The 24,523-nt window shown below is 45.7% G+C and overlaps 1 protein-coding gene across 3 annotated transcripts in view; it reads left to right on the forward strand.

Annotated features, from left to right (window-relative positions):
• LOC119953603 (procathepsin L-like) overlaps positions 1–24,523 on the forward strand; it is a 62,850-nt gene that overhangs the window by 11,177 nt on the left and 27,150 nt on the right. For all 3 annotated transcript variants that reach the window (XM_038778024.1, XM_038778023.1, XM_038778025.1), the window contains exon 2: positions 15,181–15,322. In XM_038778024.1, coding sequence (XP_038633952.1) covers positions 15,191–15,322 — 132 coding nt within the window. In that variant the 5' untranslated portion in view covers positions 15,181–15,190. The remainder of the gene's footprint in view (positions 1–15,180; positions 15,323–24,523) is intronic.

Here is a 24,523-nt window from a genome sequence, read left to right on the forward strand (position 1 = left end):
GGAGGTTGCGCGGGTGATGGGAATGGAGGGGAGGGCTCAAGCAGAGCAAGGTGAGGAGCAACAATGGGGTGAGATGAAGGCAGTGACATTTTCCACATGAAAGTGAATGGGAACAACACTTCTATTTGTTCCTGGGTGTTGCTGGCTAGGCTAACATTTATTGCCCCATCCTTAATTGCCCCTCAGAAAATGATGTTGAGTCGCTGCCTTGAACTGCTGCAGTTTATATGGTGTCAATACGCTGTAGTAATTTTGTTTCCTGCAATGATTTGATTCAACAAAATAACTTGGTTGGCCATTTTAGAGGGCAGGTGCTTTGGGTCTGGAGTTTCACGCCGACCAGGCCGAGTGAGGATGGCAGATTTCCTTTTGGTCAAACCTGGGGATCTGAGATCAGTGAATGATCTGGAAATGTTGATGTTAAGCAGAGTTTAGCATGATGGGCCTTTTGAGAAGGTCCCCAAACAGTGAGCCTGCTGTCTTCCCCTCTCCCCAGTTTCAACGCAGATTAGGCAAATGTAGAAACACAAATTGGGAAGAAGAAACCCACTTCCTACTCCATCAGCCCAATCCCCAACCAAATCTCCCATCCTGTTAGCTGACATTGTTGGTGGTAATTCTCTCTCCTAAGTGTTGTCCCTCTCTCTTTCAAAACTGTTGTCGTCACCCCTGTCTTCAAAAAAAAACCCCTAGACTCACCATCCTTGCAAACTATCATCCCATTTCCAACCTCCAACCTCCCTGAATATGCTGTTGCCTCCCAAATCCATGCCCTGGGACTCTTTATTTGAATCCCTCCAATCGGGTTTCCACTCGTGCCACAGAATAGAAGTGACGCCTATCCATGTCACAAATGACATTCAATAGGACCGTGACAAAAGTCAACTTTCATTTTTTGTCCTTCTGAACCTGATGCAGCAGAGGATCGGCATTATTAATATTGGTTGGAAATGGGGGATGGAGTGAGGTGCGGGAAGAGTTATTTTCATTGTTGTTAACATTTAATTTATCATGCATAAAATGGTCTGCAGTTAGAAACTCTTTTTTGTTTTGATAAATTTCACATGGAACTTATAATGGAAATAGTTTAGTTTCTGGACCCCAGTTTCAGAACCCTAAGACACTCAACTAAAGCAAATTGAATAACTTTTGGACAATTGCCATGTGATCCAATACCATGTGATTAAGCATCATGAGTGGTGTCACATGATCAAAATGCCGTGATCAACTCCACATGATCAACCATCCAGGAAGATCTAAAACCAGAAGTAGCAAACCTACCCAGCAACCCCTCGGTTAAGGGCAGTTATGGGTTTGGCAATCAATGCCCTCAAGTCAAAATATAATTTAAAAATTAGTTTAAAGTCCAGTGCTGACTAAAGGAATGTTCAACTTCTTAATGTTTGACCTTTGAATTCTTGAATCAAATCCAAAAAAGGTGCAAAGCATATTGATTGTTAAAAATAATTAACTTTAAATCCTCATTTATTTCATAAAATGAAGACTCTGAACAGGAAACTTGATGCTTGTAAAGGGGATCAAATTAGTAGCTATGTTATTTGTGAACGAAAATGAGTTTAGAAAAACGATTAAATGATTTTCACAAAAAATAATTATGACGATTAAATAGAATAAGACCAAAATTCAAGATGAGGGCTGTAATTTTCTGGCTGTTCACTCTAGCGGGATCTTCCGGTCTGCCAACGGCACACCCCCATCGCCAATTTCCCGGCGGCAAGGGTGCATCCAACAGGAAGCCCCGTTGACAATGATGGGTCCAGAAGTTCACACTGCCGGCCAGTGGTGGGTCATCGCCTGGCAGGTTGTTTGGAATATCCCGCCCGAGATTAAACATAATGGATGGAATTTTCCCAAAATTTGGATCAGTACGTTTCGACTTGAAAACCGGTGTGAATCCTACCACTCCTTGGGTGCGGTCCGGATTGGGTCTGGGCTGCAATTTTTAGGCACTTGTGAATGGCGCGAACGATCTGATTCGCTCGTCCCAGAGGCTTTCTGAGCAGTTCAATCAAGGGGGCACTACATTTAAATGGTTCCACAGCACTCGCGCACAGTCAAACTAGGAGGATGGCAGCCAAGAAGCCAGCTCCATGATTCACCGAGTGGGGCCCCCTCATAGAAACGTTGGATGCCGTAGAGAGGAGCAGGGTAACTATCTGCCCTCAGGCTGGCAGGAGATCCTCCAGTAAGGCCATGAATCCCACCTGGGAGGCAGTGGCCACACTGGGGAGCGCCAACATCCTTCACAAGAGGTGCAATGCCGGAAAAATATAAAAGACCTAATCCGGTCTTTCAGGTAAGTTCTTGTGTCTCATCTCATCACTCCCCATTTCAGCCACCCCTCCTCATGCTCCTTGGACCCCACATGCTGCCACCTAGCAGGGCCCTGCCACCTGACCTCCCACAATCTTCCTCAAACCCCCTGGTACTCCCTCACAACTCAATCCTGCTCACATGCAGTGACCACACATGCCAGTTTTCATCGCCATCTGACCTTAGAGGTGGCCAGCTCACATTGCCCCATTTGTCTCCCTGCTGGATAGGCTCGCTCACGACTGCCGCGAGCGAAGACGGGTGGTGGAATGGCAGAGCTAAGCATTCTGACTCCATTTGAGGAGAGTGCCTTGAGCTTGCAGAGGAGGAGCAGGAGTGGGCCTGTGTGGAGAACGGGGTGGGCCTGCGAGAGAAAAGTAAGTAGCCTGTGTACTTTTATCCAACCACCCAAACTCCCGTGAGTTCTGTGTGTCCTAGACCTTTGCCCTTGCAATGTGCCATTGTCCCATTCCTTGCAACCGAGCAGCCTGGCCCGGCAACCAACAGGGTTCCACTGTCAACCCTCGACGCGATCTCTGAGGAGGTGTCAGGGTAGGACACAGAAGATGCGTCATGGCTATCACCTACATCATCCACCAGAGCAGAGATCAGTTTAAGGCCCGCTGGAATCCAGGACTCAGCTGTTCACCTGCCAGGTGCCGCATCTCTGGATTTTTTTGCCCTTCAGTTGCTTGAGATAGAAAGGCAGAGCTGGGAATATCAGGAAGGGTTGTCAGTGACGCTCCTGGGATTGCAAGACTGATAGGAGGAGTTCCAAAACCTTCTGTCAAAAGAGATCGTGCCAGAATGCAAGGCACTAGGCCAACACTGCAAGTGTGGGAGCCGCAGTGGAAAGCCTGGGGCTCGAAGTCAGATCCCCGTGGGGATGTGCAAGGCCATGGCTCAGTCTCTGAATATTGGCCGAGGACTTTAACTGCATGATGCAGATACTGTTGGCCATCCAGAAGTGCCAGAAGACAGAGGGGCTTCTGGATCTCACTCCACAGAGTGACACAGGGGCCCACAAGCACCCAGAGGGAGGAGGATCCGCTGATGCAAAGCCTTTCACTGAGGAGACCCTGTGATTACCCAGTCAATCTGACTCCCCTTTTCCAGAGACTGGTGCACCTCAGGCAGAGCAGACAGAACAGGGTGGCACCACAACACCAGTGCCACCCGAAAGTAGGTCAGGTCTCGGTCCTCCAGAGAACGCCTGCCAAGGACATCTCCTGCATCAGGGTATGGAAGACAGCAGGCCACCTCCATCTCAGATGTGCATCTTTGGGACACACGTAAAGGTAGTGAGAGGGTGTGAAAGGTTAAGGAATTGTGGGTTCACAGAGTGGGCATGGCTGACATTAGGCTCTAGTAGCTCAGGGACACTGTCAACTGAAATTTTGAAATGTCATCACTTTCACATAGAAACATAGAAAATAGGAGCAGGAGGAGGCCATTGGGCCCTTTGAGCCTGCTCCACCACTCATTATGATGGCTGCTCATCCAACTCAATAGCCTAATCCTGCTTTCTCCCATATCCTTTGATCTCCGTCACCGCAAGTGCTATAGAAACATAGAAAATGTTGACGCCTCAGAAGCTAATGTTTCTTCCTAATGGCACGTCGCATCAAACCATCGGTGTTCTCACTGGGCATCCATGCTCTCCAAATGATGAGGGTTTCTCATTGTGACTGTTTCATTCACAGTGACATGACTCAGGAATAATGCAGGATACCCTAAGCCAGGGGTGGGCAAACTTTTCCGTGCAAGGGCCACATTCAGAAATTCACAATTTTAAAGGGCCGCATAGTATATTAAGTAAAATAATTAATATTTAAAATAGCCAAAATAAAAGGTTTTTAAAGAAAAAAAAAGCAATTAATTTTTATTAATTAATATTTTAAAGTAGAAACTTCACATGAAACACATGTTGTGCCGAGCAATGATCACCCTACTCAAGTCAACGTATCCACCCTATACCAGTAACCCAACAGCCCCCCCCCCCCCATTAACCTTAAAATAATTTTAAAAAAAAATTTTTTTTAAAAATGTTTAAAAAAAAATTTTTTTTATGACTTGATCTTGGTGGGCCGCATAAAAACCTTTGGCGGGCCGCATGCGGCCCACGGGCCGTAGTTTGCCCACCCCTGCCCTAAGCCCTCACCTCAATCCCCCAGTAGAGCATAAGGCCAAAGGAATGTAACACTTGACATGAGCCAGGTCGGGGGTGGGGGGGGGGGGGGAAGAGGGGAGGGAAGGGGGGGGGGGGAGAGGGGAGGGAAGGGGGGGGGGGGGGAGAGGGGAGGGAAGGGGGGGGGGAGAGGGGAGGGAAGGGGGGTGAAGACTCATAGACTCGAAGAGCTAAATGATCTCCTTCTGCACCGTAGTAGTTCTGTGGACTTTAACGGCCTCAGGGAGCGGGTGACCTCCACTGCTCTGTGGAGCCAAGACCGCAGAACATGGCAAAGGTCTCTTACGTCAGCCGAAGTCTCTGTTGTCGTGTGTATCAGAGGGCACCTTGAAGTATATCCGAGTCCGGTATACCCTGGTCTTTGGTGCCATTGTGGTCCCTGCAAAGTTGGCGTGGCCTCCGGTCCCTTATTCTGACCTGTGGCCCTCTGGTCTTAGTCTGGAGGGTTTCTCCTGAGTGCCCCCACATGTTGCAGCTGGAGTCTGTTGCCCCCTAGCACTGTAATGAATCCGACTGCCAACTTCACTGACAACATTCCAATTTTCATCGGTCTCCTGCGAGGAATGAGAGCGGGACAGGTTGGTGTTGCGGTTATTGATCATTAACATCCTCTGACCCATTGCCCATCATGACCTGCGAGCAGCCAGTCCCAGAGCATCGCCGGCAGACTCTGATGCCCTCCCATCTTCAGATCAGGGCTGCCCCTTGCAATTTCCCTCACCTACTGAGATTCGTATCTGGCCTTCAGCTGGATGTCCCCTTCCATCAACTTGAGATCACTGGGGGTTCTTTCAGGATGGACATGTGTTCCATTATTGTGACTGACCGTGGACATCTAGACAGTAAATAAGGTCCACCTTTAAATGGGGGTGTGTGTAGGGGACCGAAGGTGCCTCACGTGCCAGCCTTGGGGAGCCCGGAAGATGCCACCCTCTTGCCGCTTATTCCTGAGCCACCAAGCTAACAGCCCTGACACCTGAAGCTGAATCCAATCCCTGTCTCTGAAACTGTGGGGAGCTGATGGTGCGAAGGGCTAACAACTGAGGCTCGATTACTCTCACCGGTATGAAGCTTGGGTTCCTAACTGGGTACAATTGGTTTTTCTCCTTTAGGGAGAAGCAGTGCCAATGGGCATCCTGCTCAGTCAGGCCTTGCCAGCAAAGGTTGGAGATTTCAGAGAGCTCATGGGTGTCACCTCTCCATACTTGGGCCTACTGGATTACTAATGCTCAGGTGGGTCAAACCCCCCCCCTTGAGTGGGCACCGAGTTGGATTGTCTTTTGGGGTCTCACCCACTATGCCCATATGGTCCAGCTGCATGGCAATCATCACATCCCACCCCCACCCAGAGGCCTCAGTTCCCTTGGACTCCCAGGTGTTCACTGGAGACGGTGGGTGCTCACCTCCTCCCTCCCTCTTGGAGGTTGTTTGTTTCCCAATTTTATAGAGCAGTAGGTGGGTGGAAGAAGCGACATTAAGCTTGCTAAGTATATGATAATGCATTCCAATGCATGTAAATGTAGTTTGCGCCCACCCTTGCCCATGGATCTGATCGCATCATCAGAGGGGGTCTGGGAAAATTGCAATCTGAAATCTCGCTGCCGCAATCCGTTTTTGGCCCTCACGGGATGTAGCAGCCATAACAGGATTTGTGCCCATGGCAAGTGGGGCGGCTAAATCCCACCCAGCCTTGTACTTGTCTTTGTTCTTTGTTCATAATTAACTTTGTTCTTTGTTCATAATTAACTTTGGACCTGAAAGAACTGATCCAAACATTTGGACCCAAAGTTGGAAATTAAAGTCTTTAAGTTGCTTCATATTTATAGTGTCAGCTTCTGGGGAGCAGCCCTCCAGCATTCTGGAAACTGCTGTTCCATTTAAACATTTACTTGCCCTTTTACCCACATGGCACAGAGTTGGCAAATGCAGTGCAACCCTTAAAACTTATGAGAAAAGGGGCCTCTGTCGGGGTCTGGATGAGGTGAGTGTGGGACTCGATGCGGTAAGTGGTGGAGAGACAATGTTGAATTTACCAGCATTTGGGCCAGGATTAGTGTTTCCCGTAAACTGATGAGGTGTTTGAGAATTAAACTGGAATTGTGACATATTTTTGAAACATAAACTCGTGACAAAAATAACTCCTGTCACGCATAGTCTAAAGAGAATGTAAAAATGACTACATTTTGAAACCTATGTTTTTAAAACTGTGACTAAAATATTTGGGAACAAGCAACGAGACAAAGCAGTACTAACTTCCCTAGAAGTTATTTCAGATCTCGTGACTGAAATAACTTGCGGTGCTGACAGAAAAGAAACTCCAGTTACTTCCTTTCCAATGTGCTTCCAATCAAAGTTACTTCAACTTAACTGAGTCAACTGTTTCTGCGAAATATGTTTCATCCTTTAAAGGGGCATAATTTTTGGGAGAGATTTTTCATTGCACACATTTTCATGAAGAGTTTGCTCCTTTAACTATGGAGGGATATGAGACATCGACTCTTGAGATAGCTTAGTCACAATTTAATCAAATACATTATGCAAGGCATTTCGCTTTTAGCGGAAGAGGAATTTAAACAATCGCATAGAATCATGGAACGATACAGCTCCCAATGAGGCTGTTTCGCCCATTGTTTCCCTGCTGACTCTGTAATAGAGTCATCCATTTAGTCCCACTCTGCTCTTTATTCACAGCCCAGCATTTCTTCTTCATGTATTTATCCAATTCACTTTTGAAAGTTATTATTGAATCTACCTACACCACCTTCTCAGGCAATGCATCTCAGACTATGCCAACTCATTGCATCAAAAATGTTTCTGCAAGGGGCGGCACTTTGGTGCAGTGGTTAGCACTGCTGCCTCACGGCACCGAAGACCTGGGTTTATCCTGGTCCCGGGTCACTGTCTGCCTAGAGTTTGCACATTCTTCTGTGTCTGTGTGGGTCTCACACCCACAAACCAAAAACATGTATTGGGTAGGTGAATTGACCATGCTAAATTGCCCCTTAATTAGAAAATGAAATTGTGTACTCTAAATTAAAAAAAATGTTTCTGCATGTCGCTTCTCGTTCTTATGCCAATCACCTTGACTCTGTGCCCTCTTGTTACCACTGATAACAGTTTCTTCTTATTTGCTCTAATAAAAATTCTTCATTAATCTCCCCTTAACCTTCTCTAGTCCAAGGAGATTTGGGCGGGATATTCCGTCCAGCGATACCGAAATCGTGAAGCGCGATTGGGCGAAGAATCGCGTGTCAGACGAAAATCAAGGCCGGCATCGGCAATGCAACAGAATGCCAAGTTCTGGTGCCTCGATGTTGACGCCGGCATGGACACGCAAATTGTACAGTAAACTCTGTTGGCATATCATTAACAGGCCCGACGTGGCAATCCCCCCTCCCCCCATCGTGGTGCTCTGCCTCCACCAGGAGGAATTACCAACGGCAGGGTTCACTTGTATTAAAAATTGAGAAACGGGTGCTGTGGTTGTTGAGGGAGAGAGGTGGGGGATGAAAAGTGCTCAACGTTGCTACAGTGGCTGACAGTTGTGCTGCTGGCTGGGAGGTCTTCTGCTAGTGGGGGCGGGGAGAAGCTGACTACAAGGTACTGTTGCTGACTGCAAGGCAACCATGCGGCATAGTACTCCGCTGATTGACAACTGTGAACTTAACGCCACTGGTCGTATGGGTGCCTCCCCAGGCCACACCCCTTGGTACCCTCAGGTCCCAGCCAACTTATCAATAGGATGAATGTGCTCCAGCTCAACCAGTGCCATCTTCTTGGCTGGGCTGAGGATGTGTGGGGAATGAGTACCTATTTGCAGGTGCTGCTTGTCAGGCTCTCGAGTGCCAATCCTGACCTCGGTAAATCACACAACAGCGTTCGTTGGAATTGCAGTAATTCCACATGGTGCCGGTGCTAAGGACGTCTTAATCGCTCCGGGACTGGCACCGCTTGGGATATATCAGTATTTGGCTGGGCCTTGCTAGGCCGGGATCTCTCGTGATCGATTTATTCGCCAACTAACAGAGACAGCTTTTGCCATAACTCCAAGACGCCACAGTTCCCAAATGGGACAAACCAGCAAATAGGACTGAGCTTTGCTTGATTTAATCCCGCAGTGCCCGGTTCTGTGGTGACTCTCTCATGCCCAATGTTACCCCATGAGCCCAGGTGAAAAACAGAGGCAATATAGATATTTGACTGTTCCCTGATTGGGTGTCGCTAGCATACTTGTGTGCAATAGTAGATAGTAAATAGGAACATGAGTAGCTATCGAGCCTGCTCCACCATTCAGAGAGATCATGGCTAATCGTCTACCTGTGTGCCATTTTCCCCACATCTCCATTTCTCTTGATGTCATTGGTGTCCAGAAATTAATCAATTTCTGTTTTGAATGCGCTCAACGATTGAGCTTTCCCAACCCTCTGGCGTACAGAATTTCAAAGATTCACCACCTTCGGAGAGAAAAAATTCCTCCTCGTCGCAGCTTTAAATGGCCTGCCCCTTATTCTGAGACTGGGTCTCCTGGCCCCAGACACACTAGCCAGGGGAAACATCCTTCCACATTTATCCTGTCACACACCTGTAAGAATTTTGTAAGTTTCAATGAGATTACCTCTCATCCTTTGAAACTCTAGAGAATATAGATCCGGTTTCCTCATTCTCTTACCCCTCGAGCTGTTGGGGTGGGGGAGAGCGCCGGGGGCAGGGGGGAGCGTCAGGGGGAGGGGGGAGGAAGCGTCGGGGAAGTCAATCCAGTTTCAAAAACAATTAACAGGTCACAGAGTAAAGAAACAGTCATGAATCCTACTTCAGGGGCAGCACGGTGGCACAGTGGTTAGCATTGCTGCCTACGGCGCTGAGGACCCGGGTTCGAATCCCGGCCCTGGGTCACTGTCTGTGTGGAGTTTGCACATTCTCCCCGTGTTTGCGTGGGTTTCACCCCCACAACCCAAAAGATGTGCAGGATAGGTGGATTGGCCATGCTAAATTGCCCCTTAATTGGAAAAAATTGGGCACTCTAAATTTATAAAAAAAAAAAAAAAAATGAATCCTACTTCAGGTGCGGCAGGTAATGGCAAAACTGTAAGAAGTTTATTGATTAAACCAGAAGAGAGAAATAATAAACGGGTGAATAAAAATGCACGGTGTAAGGAATAAATTAAATGACCTGCAGGCACAAATTGATATTGGAGATTATGATATAGTAACCATTGCTGAGACATGGCTGTGGGATGGTCAGGACTGGTAACTTAATATACCACATTGAGGGGTGTATAGGATAGATAATGACAATTACAAGTTGGGGTGGGGAGAGGGGAGTAGCCTTACTCATTAGAAACAGAATCTGGTGAGGGAGGATATAACCAAGGAAAAGCATCCAGTGGAGACCTTGTGAGTGGAACTGAGGAACAGTAACAGATCTAAAACTGGAATGGGTGTTGTGTATAGACCCCTTGGTAGAAGCACGGAAGTGCTAGATCATATAAATTCAGAAATTAGGCAAGTGTAACGCAAAGGCAAAGTAGTATTACTGGATGATTTTAATGTTGACATAGACTGGGAGAGGTAGTCAAGCACCTGTCAGAAAGGTGGTGAATTTTTGCCGTGTGTCAGGTATCATTTCCTACAGTAATGTGTCCCGGATGTAACAAGGGGACAAGCAATACTGGGTTTAGTAACGAGTAATGAGCCGGATTTAATTAGTAACCTAATTGTGTGAACATTTATCAAATAGTGATCACAACATGATCGAGTTCAATGTAATGCTTGAAAGTGAAATCAGCTATTGGAATTTTAGATTTAGGTAATTCCGACTTTAATGAGATGAGACAGAGACTGTCGACAGTAAACTTGATAAATCTGCTAATGAGTAAAACAACTGAAGAACAGTGGAAGTTGTTTAAAGAAATGTTTAATGCAGTACAGAACCAGTTTGTACCGCTGAGAGGGAAAAGCTCCCCTTCACAGAAAAAAACAGCCATGGACAACTAAAGAGATGAGGGACAGCATAAAACTAAAAGAAGGGGTTTACAAAAATGCAAAATGCAGCATAGATCCAAAGAGCAGCAAAGCTCTTATAAGAGCTCTTAAAATGGATTGTGAAAGGAAGCATAAAAGGGGCATCAAAATCAATAAGAAGTTTTATAGTTACATAAGGGCAAGTGGGTGGTCAGGAGCAATGATGACTCGCTAAAGACTGCAAGTGGGGATATTGTCTGTGACTGCAGGGAAATGGCAGACATGTTAAATAATTATTTTGCCTCAGTATTTACAGTAGAAAAGGAGGATGGGTTGCCTGAAAACCCGAGGACATTAATAGTGGATCAGGGACAGGGACTGAATAAAATTACTTAAGCAAAACATTGATAATGAGGAAACTAATAGAACTAAAGAGTGACTAATCCCCGGGTCCTGATGGTTTCATTCCAAGGATGTTAAAAAAAGTAGGGGAGGACATTGTAGATGCCCAAACTATAATCTTCCAAAGTTCCTTCGATTCTGGAGCCATTCTTCTGGATTGAAAAATTGCTCATGTTAAGAAGGGCAAAAAGAGGAAAACTAGCAAATTGCAGAGCAGTTAGCCTAACATCTGTGGTGGGGAAATTGTTGGAATTTAGAATCAAGGATAGGGTAACTGAACACCTCAAAACATTTTGCCAGCAGGATTTATAACAGATAGGTCATGCCTGACAAACCTCTTGAATTTTTTGGAGAGGTGACTAAGGTAATGGACAGGGGACTGTCTATGGATGTTGTTTTTATGAAATTCCAGAAGGCATTTTATAAAGTCCCACATAAAAGATTGTTAACTAAGATAGAAGTTCATGGAATTGAGGGCAAATTACTGCCATGCCTGGGAAATTGTCTGAGTGGCAGGTGACAGAAAGTAGGGGTATTGGGTAGATACTCAATTTGGCAGGATGTGGCTAGTGGTGTCCCACAGGGATCTGTTTTAGGGCATCAATGGTTCACATTATTCATTCATCACTTGGATAATGGCATTAAAAACTATATATCCAAATTTGCTGATGACACAAAGTTGGGTGGCATTGTAGATTGTTTAGGGGGCAGCACAGTAGCACAAGTGGCTAGCACCATGGCTTCACAGCATCCCAGGCTCGATTCCCCGCTGGGTCACTGTCTGTGCAGAGTCTACGGGTTTTCCCCGTGTCCGCGTGGGTTTCCTCCGGGTGCTCCGGTTTCCTCCCACGCAAGTTGTGCAGGTTAGGTGGATTGGCCATGCGAAATTGCCCTTAGTTTCCAAAAAGGTTAGGAGGGGTTATTGAGTTATGGGGATAGGGTGGAAGTGAGGGCATAAGTGTCGGTACAGACTCGATGGGCCGAATGGCCTCCTCCTGCACTGTACGTTCTATGTTCTAGATAACAGCATAAAATTACAAATTAGACTTGGTAAATGGGCAAAACTGTGGCAGATGGATTTCTGTGTAAGAAAATGTGAGATTATCCATTTCCGACCAAAAAAGGATGGATCAGGGTACTTTCCAGATGGTATGAAGCGAAATGCAGTGGATGGCCAGAGAGTCCTGGGGGTTCAGGTGCATAGATCTTTACAATGCCACAAACAAATGCAGAAAATAATCACGACTAATGGAATGCTGACCTTTTGATCTAGAGGACTGAAGTATAAGGACACAGATGTTATGCTACAGCTTAACAAAAACCCTGGTTAGACCCCCTTTGGAGTACTGTGAGCATATCAGGGAACCACACCTGAGGAAGGCCTTTTGGCCTTGGAGGGAGTGCAACCTAGGTTTACAAGAATTAGACCTAGACTTCAGGGGTTAAGTTATGAAGAAAGATTATACAAATTAGGCCTAGATTTAGATGGTCAAGGGTGAGTGATCGAAGTCTTCAAGATATTAACTCGAAAAGGCAGGGGGTGGGATTCTCCGTTTTGCTGGCGCCCAGGGGTTTCCTGACGGCATGGGGCTGCCCCACAATGGGAAACCCCATTGACCGGCCGGCGTAACGGAGAATCCCGCCGGCCAGTCGGGGCAGAAAAGTGGCGTGGCGGGGCCATAGTCGAAAAATTAGGGCCAGAGAATTCAGGATAGACCATTCAGGATAGATGATAGGAAGCACTTCTACACACAGAATGGTAGAGGTTTGGAGCTCACTTCCACAAATGGCAATTGATGCTGTTCATATTAAATCTGAGATATGTAAATCTTTGTCAAGTAAAGGTATTAAGGAATATGGGCCAAAGGCAGGTATATGGAGTTAGGCTATCGATCAGCCATGATCCTATAGAATGGCGGGGCGGGCTCAAGGGTCTGAATGGCCTACTCATGTTACTATGTTAATGGCAGAATAAAGGACAATGGAAGGTGCTGATAGTGACATAAAGGGAAGGTTGCAGAACGTGTTACTGGGTGAGCAAAAGTCACTGCTCAGTTCACCGATTACCACGTAACGCCTATTGCCCCACTCCCTCCCTCCTATTTTGCACACCACTTGGAGGAAGCACTGAGGGTGGCAAGGGCACAGAACATAAGAACTAGGAGCAAGAGTAGACCATCTGGCCCCTCGAGCCTGCTCCGCCATTCAATGAGATCATAGGACATACAGTGCAGAACCTTTTAAGTCACAAAGGGAAATTTTATCATGGCCAATCCACCTAACCTGCACATCTTTGGACTGTGGGAGGAAACCGGAGCACCCGGAGGAAACCCACGCAGACACGGGGAGAACGTGCAAACTCCGCACAGACAGTGACCCAGCGGGGAATCGAACCTGGAACCCCGGTGCTGTGAAGCCACAGTGCTATCCACTTGTGCTACCGTGCTGTCCGTAAAAGATCATGGCTGATCTTTTTTGGACTCAGCTCCACTTTCCGGCCCGAACACCATATCCCTTTATTCTTCAAAAAACTATCTCTCTTTATCTTAAAAATATTTCATGAAGGAGCCTCAGCTGCTTCACTGAGCAAGGAATTCCATAGATTCACAACCCTTTGGGCGAAGAAGTTCCTCAAAAACTCAGTCCTAAATCTGCTTCCCCTTATTTTGAGGCTATGCCCGCTAGTTCTGCTTTCACCCGCCAGTGGAAACAACCTGCCTGTATCTATCCTATCTATTCCCTTCATAATTTTATAAGTTTCTATAAGATCCCCCCGCATCCTTCTAAATTCCAACGAGTACAGTCCCAGTCTACTCAATCTCTCCTCGTAATCCAACCCCTTCAGCTCTGGGATTAACCTAGTGAATCTCCTCTGCACACCCTCCAGCGACAGTACTTTCTCAGGTAAGGAGACCAAAACTGAACACAGTACTCCAGGTGTGGCCTCACTAACACTTTATACAATTGCAGCAGAACGTACTCTGGGTGATGGACTTCAATGTTGCGAAGGTGGTGAAGAAACCAACGGGCAAAAAAATACTTGAGCTCTTCCTTGCCAACCTGCCTGCCGCATATGCACCTATGCAGGACGGTATTGGTAGGAGTGACCACCGTACAGTCCTTGTGGCGGCAAAGTCTCGTCTTCACATTTTAAAAATTATAGTTTTCATTTTTAATTTAAGAAATGACCAAAATTTTGCTTAATTAATTCTTGAATTCACTCAACGACGGGGCATGGTTTAGCTCACTGGGCTAAATCGCTGGCTTTTAAAGCAAACCAAGCAGGCCAGCAGCACGGTTCGATTCCCGCACCAGCCTCCCCGGACAGGAGCCGGAATGTGGCGACTAGGGGCTTTTCACAGTAACTTCATTGAAGCCTACTCGTGACAATAAGCGATTTTCATTTCATTTTCATTTCATCTACAACCCTCTGTGGTTCCAACGATTCACAATCTTCTGACTGAAGAAATTTCTCCTCAACCTGTTGCTAAATGATTGGCTCTTTATCCTGAGATTTTGCTCGTGTTCTAAATTTCCCAGCGAAGAGAAACAATCTCTCAAGTTTCAACCACTTCAGGTCTGTGCAAAATATTGTATATTTCAGTGAGATGGATCTCTTTCTTTTGAGCTCAGGAGAGTATTAGCCCAATATACTCAATCTGTTATCATAGGACAGACAATTCTCTCATTCAGGAACCACAAAATTGAATATTTACTGTACTATCTCCAAAGCAAGACCAAAACAGTGCATGGTACTATGGGTTGCATGGTGGCACAGTGGGTAGCACTGCTGCCTCACAGTGCCAGGGATCAGCTTCAATTCCAGCCTTGGGTGACTGTGTGGAATTTGCATGCCCTCCCCGTGTCTGCATATGTTTCCTCCTGGTGCTCTGGTTTCCTCTCACAGTCCAAAGATGTGAAGGTTGGGTCGATTGGCCATGATCAGTGTTTGCGGGGATGGGGTGGGGAGTGGGCCTAGGTAGAGTGTTCTTTCGGAGGGTCAGTGCGGATCCGATGGGCCAAAATGGCCTCCTTCTGCACTGTAGGGTTTCTATAGATTCTATTTTATTCTACTCCAGATATGGTCTCTTCAAAGCCCTGTACAACTACTGCAAAACGTCTTTGTTCTTCTACTCCATTAGTTACCCTTGCAATAAAGACCTTCCTCATTGATTACTAACAGCAGGATAATGGCTTGTGAGCGAACAGCTACTCAGTTGGTGTGCTGTTCATGCTGGAATGAGGAAACTTGTAACAGCAGAAGAAGTCATTTCTGATGTCTTTTTGTTTTTCAGGTAAGCCGTCATGAAGGTCCTCCTATTTCTCGGGAGTTTCCAGATCATGGTTCTGACCGTCACTACCTCATCATTGTTTGATCCACTGCTGACTGAAGGCTGGGAGAACTGGAAGGTGCTTCACCAGAAGCAGTACACAGAGGTGAGGGAACAAAACAGCAAACTGCCTGAGGATGGATGAGGACGCAACAGTTCTGTAGATTATTAGTTAATTTAAAAGTGTTAAAAAGAGCTTGAATTTATATAGCACTTTTCTCAATCTCGGGATCTCTCAAAATGCTTTTTTAAAAGTATAAATTTAGAGTACCCAATTCATTTGTTTTCCAATTAAGGGGTAATTTAACATGGCCAATCCACCTGCCCTGTGCATCTTTGGGTTGTGGGGGGCGAGACACATGCAGACATGGGGGGAATGTGCAAACTCCACATGGACAGTGACCCAGGGTCGGGATCGAACCCGGGTCCTTGACGCCGTAAGGCAGTAGTGCTAACCACCGGTGGGGTGGTAAATAGTGAGGAAGATAGCCTTGGATTACAGGAAGATATAGATGGGCTGATCAGAGACAAATGGAATTCAAGCCGGCTTGGTGTCAGGTGTTGCAATTGGGCAGGACAAACAAGGCTAGGGAATACATGATAAATGGCAGGACTCTGGGAAGCACCAAGGATCAGAGGGACCTTGGTGTGCATGTACACCAAACTCTTAAGATAGCAGAGCAGGTGGATACAGTGGTTAAGAAGACATATGCAGCGGGATTCTCTACTGGCAGGATTCTCCGTTGCACTGGCAGCGCACCCACTCCCGGCAGCGTGGGGTGGCCACAATGGGAAATCCTACTGGCTGGTGGCGGGAATGCAAAATCCCGCTGCCGGCGAGGATACGCCACCCAGGAAAGCGCAGCAGGCAAACATGGTATACTTGCCTTTATTAGCTGAGACATAGAGTTTAAAAGCACAGAGGTTATGCTGGAGTTGTTTAAAATGTTGGTTAGGACACAGCTAGAGTATTGTGTGCAGTTCTGGAATCCACATTATAGGAGGGATGTGATAGCACTGGAAAGGGTGCAGAGGAGATTTACCGGGATATTGCCTGGGCTGGAGAGCTTTAATTATGAAGAGAGATTGGATAGACTTGGATTGTTTGCCTTGGAGGAGAGGAGTTTGAGGTGGGGGGGGGGGGGGGGGGGGGGGGGGGGTGGCATGATAGTGGCATAGTAAGAATAGACAGGAAGAAACTTTTCCCCTTGGTGGAGGGACCATTGACCAGGGGGCATAGATTTAAGGTAAGGGGTAGAAAGTTTAGAGAGCATGTGAGGAAAAACGTTTTACCCAGAGGTGGCGGGAGTTTGGAACTTGCTGCCTGAAAAGTTGTTGGAGGCAGAGACCCATATAACATTTTTGATTTATTTATTATAAATGTAGAGTATCCAATTCATTTTTTTTCCAGTTAAGGGGTCTTTTAGCGTGGCCAATCCATCCACCCTGCACATCTTTGGGTTGTGGGGGTGAGACGCATGCAGACATGGGGAGAGCGTGCAAACTCCACATGGACAGTGACCTGGGGCCGGGATTGAACCCGGGTCCTTGGTGCCGTGAGGTAGCAGTGTTTATCACTGCGCCCCCGACCCTCATAACATTTAAGAACTATTTAGATGAGCACTTGTGATCCCAAGGCATACAAGGCTATGGGCCAAGTGCTGAAAAATGGGATTAGAATAGCTAGGTGGTTGTTTTTGACTGGCACAGATGTGATGGGCCAAAGGGCCTTTTCTGTGCCGTATGACTCTTATGACTGCAGTGGTTCAAGAAGGCAGCTCAACACCACTTTCTCAAGGACAATTAGGGATGGGCAGTAAATGCTGGCTTAGCCAGCGACACCCAAGACCCTGAATATTGTTTTTGAAAAAGAAAAAAGCTAAGGGAATGTTCTCATGGCTGTAAATATGTTACAATAAAGTGAGCATTTGCAACTGGCAATCTTTGGAACTATAGAACCTGCGGCAATCCAATTGTTTCCAGGATGTTGCCTGGTATGGAGGGAAAATCTTATGAGGAAAGGCTGATGGACTTGAGGTTGTTTTCGTTAGAGAGAAGAAGGTTAAGAGGTGACTTAATAGAGGCATACAAAATGATCAGAGGGTTAGATAAGGTGGACAGCGAGAGCCTTCTCCCGCGGATGGAGGTGGCTAGCACGAGGGGACATAGCCTTAAATTGAGGGGTAATAGATATAGGACAGAGGTCAGAGGTGGGTTTTTTACGCAAAGAGTGGTGAGGCCGTGGAATGCCCTACCTGCAACAGTAGTGAACTCGCCAACATTGAGGGCATTTAAAAATTTATTGGATAAGCATATGGATGATAAGGGCATAGTGTAGGTTAGATGGCCTTTAGATTTTTTTCCATGTCGGTGCAACATCGAGGGCCGAAGGGCCTGTACTGCGCTGTATCGTTCTATGTTCTATGTTCTATGTTTACAAACCCATCTGATTCACTGATATCATTTTAGGGAAAGAAACTCTGCCTACATTTGACTTTTAAAAATTCCACTGCTGAATGTGGGCATCACTAGCTGGCCAGCATTTATTGTTCAACTGCCCTCTTGAACCGCTTTCAGTCCCTGAGGTGCAGGTACACCCAGAGTGCTGATAGGGAGAGTTCCTGGATTTTGACCCAGCGACAGTGAAGGACCGACGATATATTTCCAAGCCGGGATGGTAAGTGGCTTAGAGGGGGCCTTCCAGGTGATGATGTTCCCATGTGTTTGCTGCCTCTATCCTTCTAAATGTAGGGGTGGTGGGTTTGGAAGGTGCTGCCTCTGGAGACTTGGAGTGTTCTTGCAGTGCATCTTGTAGACGGCTGCCACTGTTCAGATCTACTGTAATGTCATTGACACTTGACTTCCCTTTGTAATGGCCTCGCAAGTCACTCAGTTCAAGTGCAATTAGAGATGGTTAACAAATGTTGACCCTCTCAGTGACACCCACATTCCTTGGAAGAATTAAAAAAGAATATTTGGAGATTTTGTACAAACTCCGCGAGCAGCCTGACTGTTAGCAGCACAAAGAGCAGTAACTGAATTTGAACAGGAAACTATTGACCACCTTGGAGCTGCAGAGGAAGAAAGAATGTTTGCATTTTCAGTTCTTCAAAATGCTGCAAACTGTTTCTTCCTGTGTACCATAACTAAATAATTAATGATTTCCGTTCTAATATTGATTTTCCCCTCAACGTTCGGACCCACTCTTTCCCCTCTCTCCCTCAGCACTTCCTGATAAATGACCCAGCTAGACAGCACCCACTTATCTGCTAACACCTGTCTGGGACCAGGAATCTTCTGCCCCGGCTTAATCCCACAACCCAGAACCACAGGCAGATTGCATTTCTGATATTCTAGGTTGGTGCTGAAAAATGGGAAATAAAATATTGGGCAGGAACAGTCTGACTTGATAATTCATCACTTTCTGCTGATTGCAAAAGGTTAGGGTACTTGAGGAATAATCATGAGTTTAAACCCACCGTAACAAGTTGGGAAATTGAATCTGCCCAGTCCAGCAGCTATGTCGTTTAAAATTGGACCAGCTGGGTCAGTAGTGGTTCTACCGAGTCACTCTTGGTGATGGACGTTGAGGTTCCTTACCCAGTGTACATTCTGCACCCTTGCCACCCTCATTGCTTCCTCCAGATGATGTTCAACGTGGGAGGATTACTGATTTATCAACTGAGGGGAGAATGGTACGTGGTAATCAACAGGGAGTTTTCTTGTCCATGTTTGACCTGGTACCATGAGACTTCATGGGATCCGGAGTTGACGTTGAGGATTCCCAGAGCAACTCCCTCCTGACTGTCTACACCTATACCGGTGGGACAGGACATACTCAGGGATGCTGATAGTGGGCAGCTCTCCCAATCTTGGCAAAAGCCCCTCGATGTTAGGGTTGTCCAGGCTGGGTTTGCCATTATTGTTTCTGTTGCCGTTTCCGAGGTCTATGCCAGGTGGTCTGTCCGGCTTCATCTTGCTGTTGAATACAGCTGAGTGTTTGTTAGGCCATTCAAGAGTCAACCACATTTCTGTGGGTTGGCGTCATATGAAGGTCAGACCAGGAAAGGTTTGCTTCCCTAAAGGACATTCGGGACTAAAGGGCATTTGCAACAATCGACAATAGTTTCATGATCATCATAGATTTTTAATTCTAGATTTTTATTGAATTCAAATTTCAGCATCTGCTTTGGTGGGACTCGCTCCTGGGTCCCCAGATTATTACCCATGGTATGTGGATTACCAGCCCAGTGGCAAGACCACGACACCATCACCTCCCCTGATGCAGGGCAATGAAGGATGAACAATAGAGGGAGATAGTGGTGATGTTGCTGCACTAGTGATCCAGGTTAATACTCTGGGCACCAGGGTTCAAATCCCACTATGGCAGGTGGTGAAATGTGAATTCTATTAATAAATCGGGAATATAAAGTTAGTCTCGGTAATGGTGACCATGAAACTATCATCGATCATTGTAAACCTGGCTCACTAATGTACTTTAAGAAGGGGAATCTGCGTTACCCAGTCTCCCCCACATGTGAGTCCAGACCCACAGCATTGTGGTTGACTCTGAAATGACCTAGCAAGGTCAGTTCAAGGGCAATTAGGGATGGGCAACAATGATGCTTGCTGCCCATGAAAAAGTGAAGATAAGTGTCATTTACATTCCTGAAGCAAATATAACGAAACCCAGCAATGGACATATATTATAGAGAAGATTTCCCCCCCCTGTTGGTGAGACGGACTCAGGCTCAGATTACACGGCTGCCCTCTGGTAGATTGGCAAGTGAACACCCTCCATCTGAGAACTGGTATTGGGTTCATATGAGATGGGACAAAATGGTTGTTTTGGACTAGCACAGTGTCATCTGCAAACTTTGAAATAATGCCCTATACAGCCACATTTATGTTATTAATATATGTCAAAAAGATATCCTCACACCGATTCCTAGGGGTCACCAATGTATATTTCCTTACAGTCTGAAATGTGACATGGGAATGAGGCGAGACAATATAAATTAAATACGTTAAAGGGAGTGAAGTATCACAAAGACCTGGGAAGTGTACATCAGGCTTTTTAGAAGGTGCCACGGCCACACCCCACTCTGTCTTCCTCTAGTCTTCCAGCAGGAAATTGATGGTCATAGCTATAATGTCATACAGCACAGAAAAGGCCCTTTGGCCCATCGAGTTTGCGCCAGTTAAAAACAACCACCTAACTATTCTAATCCCATTCACCAGCAGTGATCGATCACGAGCCTTTATTGGGATATTGCAATCCCTCTCCCTCTATTGCCTCTACCTGGATTCCACGTCAGGCACCGTTACTTGCAGCTTATGAATATCTCATATAGAAAGTTTGTTCATATTAAAAGGGATAATTAGGTGACCATGAGCTAAAGCTCATTGGACACTGTTCGCCACCACAGCATCTTCCAATATCAAACATTAACACAAGCAAAACAAAGTAAGACTCAAAATTAAGTTTACATTTTGAACCATTGGATGTGACTGTTGTAAGGCTGTTTGGTGTCACAGCAAGAGGTCTGGAGGCTTGCACGGTTGATCATAGACCGTTTATTGATATCCCATACCTCTGTAGATATCCCAGGTATTGCCGTGCATGGGTGCTGCCTTCATGCTGGCTCATTTTAGACTACATCGAAACATACATATAAAATAGAAGCAGGAATTCAGCCCTTCGAGCCTGCTCTGCTATTCATTATGACCGTGGCTGATCATCAAATTCAATACCTTGATCCCACTTACCACCGCCCCCCCCCACCCTGCATTTCCCTTAATCCTTTTAGCCCGAAGAGCTAGAACTAATTCCTTCTTGAAATCACACGTTTTGACCTCAACTACTTTCTGTGGTAGTGAATTCCACAGATTCACCACTCTCTAGGTGAAGAAATTTCTTCTCATCTCAGTCGTAAAAGGTTTATCCATTATTCTCAAACTATAACTCCGAGCTCTGGACTCCCCCACCACTGGGAACATTCTTTCTGAATCTACCCTGTCTAAACCTATTGGACTTTAATTAATTTTAATGAGATCTCCGTCCACTCCTCTTTCATATATTGTTTACCCCAATTAAGGGGCAGTTTAGTGTGGTCAATCCACTTACCCTGCATATCATCTGGGTTGTGAAGGTGAGACGCATGCAGACATGGAGAGAATGTGCAAACTCTACACAGATAGTGACCCGGGGCCAGATCGAACCCGGATTTTTAGCGCAGTGAGGCAGCAGTACTGTGAAAGTCCCTTTCCGCCATCCCAGGAATCCGCCTGGTAAACCTTTGCGGCAGTTCCTCCAAAGCAAGAACATCCCCCCTCGGATAAGGACACCAAAACTGAACACAGTACGCCAGGTGTAGCCTCACCAATACCCTATACAATTGCAGTAAAACATCTCTATTCCTACATTAAAATCCTCTCTATATGAAGGCCAACATCCCATTGCTTTCTTTTCTGCCTGCTGTACCTGCGCGCTTACTTTCAGCGACTGATGCACGAGGACACCAAGTACCCGCTGAGGATACACCTCTCTCAATTTACAACCATTCAATTAATAATCTGCTATCCTAATTTGCTACCGAAGCGGATAACCTCACATTTATCCATATTATACTGCATCTGCCATATGCCCACTCGCTCAGCCTGTTCAAATCCCGCTGAAGCATCTCTGCATCTTCCTCAGCTCCATACAGTACCATACAGTCTACTATCATGTAACTCTGTACATCATACTGTGGATGATATTGTTCTTCAGTACTACATTTACCCTTGCTCTGTAGAGCACTTTTACACTATACTTCCCCCTCGTCCTTGCCCAGATATATTTACAATACAATCTTTAATTTACATGCTACCCCTTCTCTCCTCTCTGACTTTATAAATTTGGATGGCCTGGAGGCTTGACAATATTTCCAGATCTCAATCTGTCATGTTTGAAGGAATGGAAGTCTCAGTTTTATTTGGTTGAGTTTGTTGGTTTGGTGTTGAACGTATAATACTCTGTTTGCCCGGTACTTTGTTGTCTTAATTTGATTAGTTTTTTGTGCTTCTTCATGTTACGTTTCTCTTTATTGACAACCCGCCTGCTGTATTCGGATAGTTTCCCATTCCTTCCGAAGGGAATGTTTACGCTGTTCATCCCCAGAGTGGACTCAGATTTTCTTTTTCCATGTGGTGCACTAAGATCTTCCTGGAAGTTGATGTTTCAAAAATGGAACCTTCATTTCACAATTTTACACAAATATTCATTTACTTTAAAAAAAAAATTCCAATTCTTTTTCAAGCTTATGAACCTTTTCATTTAGCTCAGCAAGTACTCCGATGAGTTCAGTATCTTTGTTTCAGAGTTACCTGCGGAACCCTTATATAAGCATAAAAACATTACTTGGGCATTCTTTCAGAGTCTTTCTTCCATGGTCACTGACTTATCCTTTGAGTTTTCAAATTCACTCAATCTGTTTCTTTGAACCTTCCTTTTATACTTTGAAGATCTGGATTTGGTCTTTCACACTGTTCAGCTCATCTTTCATGTTCTTCAGATTGGATCAAAGTTCAAGGATTTCATTGCTCTTTTCATAACTCGTCTTCCGTAGGAAGTTGGCTTTCCCTAGCAGTGTGCAATTCCTGTGTGCTATCCGTCAAGCTCATGTTCTGTAATTTTACTTCTGCTAGTTGTTTCTGAGACTCTTCATGCTCCTTTATGGGAAATACTACTTTTTCTTGCAACTGATCAACATTTGCTTGACATGTTCAGTTCTTGATTTTCATTTTCGCCATGTAATTTTTCAGGAACTCAGTGGTTCTCAGTGGGTTTGAGGCATCCAGCACTTTGTTTTCTTGAGCTTCAATATCGGATTCACATTTTCTGATCTTATTTCTATTGTTTTTCCCCTCTGCAGCAGAGCTTCTCCGTGTCGTTCATTTTGATTTCAATGTTGGCCAGGTCTGTCTCTGGTGAAGTCCTAAATTGTAATGTAATTGTGCTACTCCTGGCTTCATTATCCACTTGCAGCTTGGAAGGTTCTATAATTATTCTTTTCAGTGTCTCCACTTTTCTAGTCAGCTCTTCAGTCTCTTGGCTTCCTCCTAAAATATTGAACATTGCTGAGCCTTCTCTGCCAACTGATTATTCAGTTTGTACAGAGTGACATTGAATTCATTTTGCTTCCCTCTATAATTTTCCCCAGGAATAACCTTTGATCTGAGGGATCCTTGTAGTGTGTGAAGATCCTTCATCAGGTTTTCCTGTTCTTTGCAAAGCTCAGTTGTTTCACCTTGATTTTTCTTGTAGTTCAACAGAGTCTTCTTGAGTTTCTTTTACTGTTCTTCCATTCTGCTGCCTGTATTCTTCATGTTGCTGAATTCTTCACCTCTTGCCAACTTACGCAGTGCTTCAGTGCACTGTTTTGTCGCTACTGCTAGGTCCTATGCAGCTTTTGCTGAAGTAGTATTCAACATCTTTTGTAACTCTTCATGTTTTTCCATGGATACGTATTGATTCTGCAGAGTCTTTCAGGGCAGTAATCTCACAGCCACCTGCTCACTTCACACTGCCACCTGCAGTTGCACTTTGGGTAATGTGTCAGCATTTTCAAAAAGCTCTGTTTCTAAGCATTTTGGCAACTTCTTAGCCTCTCTCATCTGTGCAAAACTCTTCAGTTCGTGCACTTCATTGTGTTGATATGGTCTGCAACCGTTTAGTGATTTGCGCAGGTATTTTTGTCCTTGCTCTGGGGGTGCCCGTCCCCCTCACTCGGCCTGCCTGGAACCCCCCCCCCCCCCCCCCCCCCACACACACACACACACACACCCTGTGGCCCTGCAGTTGCATCACAACCGTGCCCTGGATCTGCTGATTGTGATGGTGCCTATTTTAAAAGGTAATTTCAGCTTTTCTTTGCTGTATTTTTCTCACCCATCTTGTGATTTAGCCAGGTCTCTTGACCCTGCCTTCCCTCAGCTTCTCCTTTTCACCTGCATTATTCTGCCTTTCGACCTTTATGAATTTTTTTGGGAATTTTGGTCAGCCTTTTTTCTGATCTGCTGGGTTCCTTCACTCTGCATTCGATCAGGCTGGCAGCGGATCTCCACCTGTCCTGGCAGAGTCCTTCAGTCCCCATATCTGCAATGAACTTCTTTTTAGGTGATCTGCAACTCTGTTACCAATTTAGGTGCTCTTCTCTCAGATCAGGCTTCTGTTTCTTTACTTCTTCATGCTTTGTGAATCTGAGTTCCTTCTCGAGCTTCTCTGGGACTTTGGGGTCCATCTTTCACTGGCACCATGAAGCCT

The sequence above is a fragment of the Scyliorhinus canicula genome, chromosome 18, assembly GCF_902713615.1.
Source record: "Scyliorhinus canicula chromosome 18, sScyCan1.1, whole genome shotgun sequence".
Lineage (NCBI taxonomy): Eukaryota > Metazoa > Chordata > Chondrichthyes > Carcharhiniformes > Scyliorhinidae > Scyliorhinus > Scyliorhinus canicula.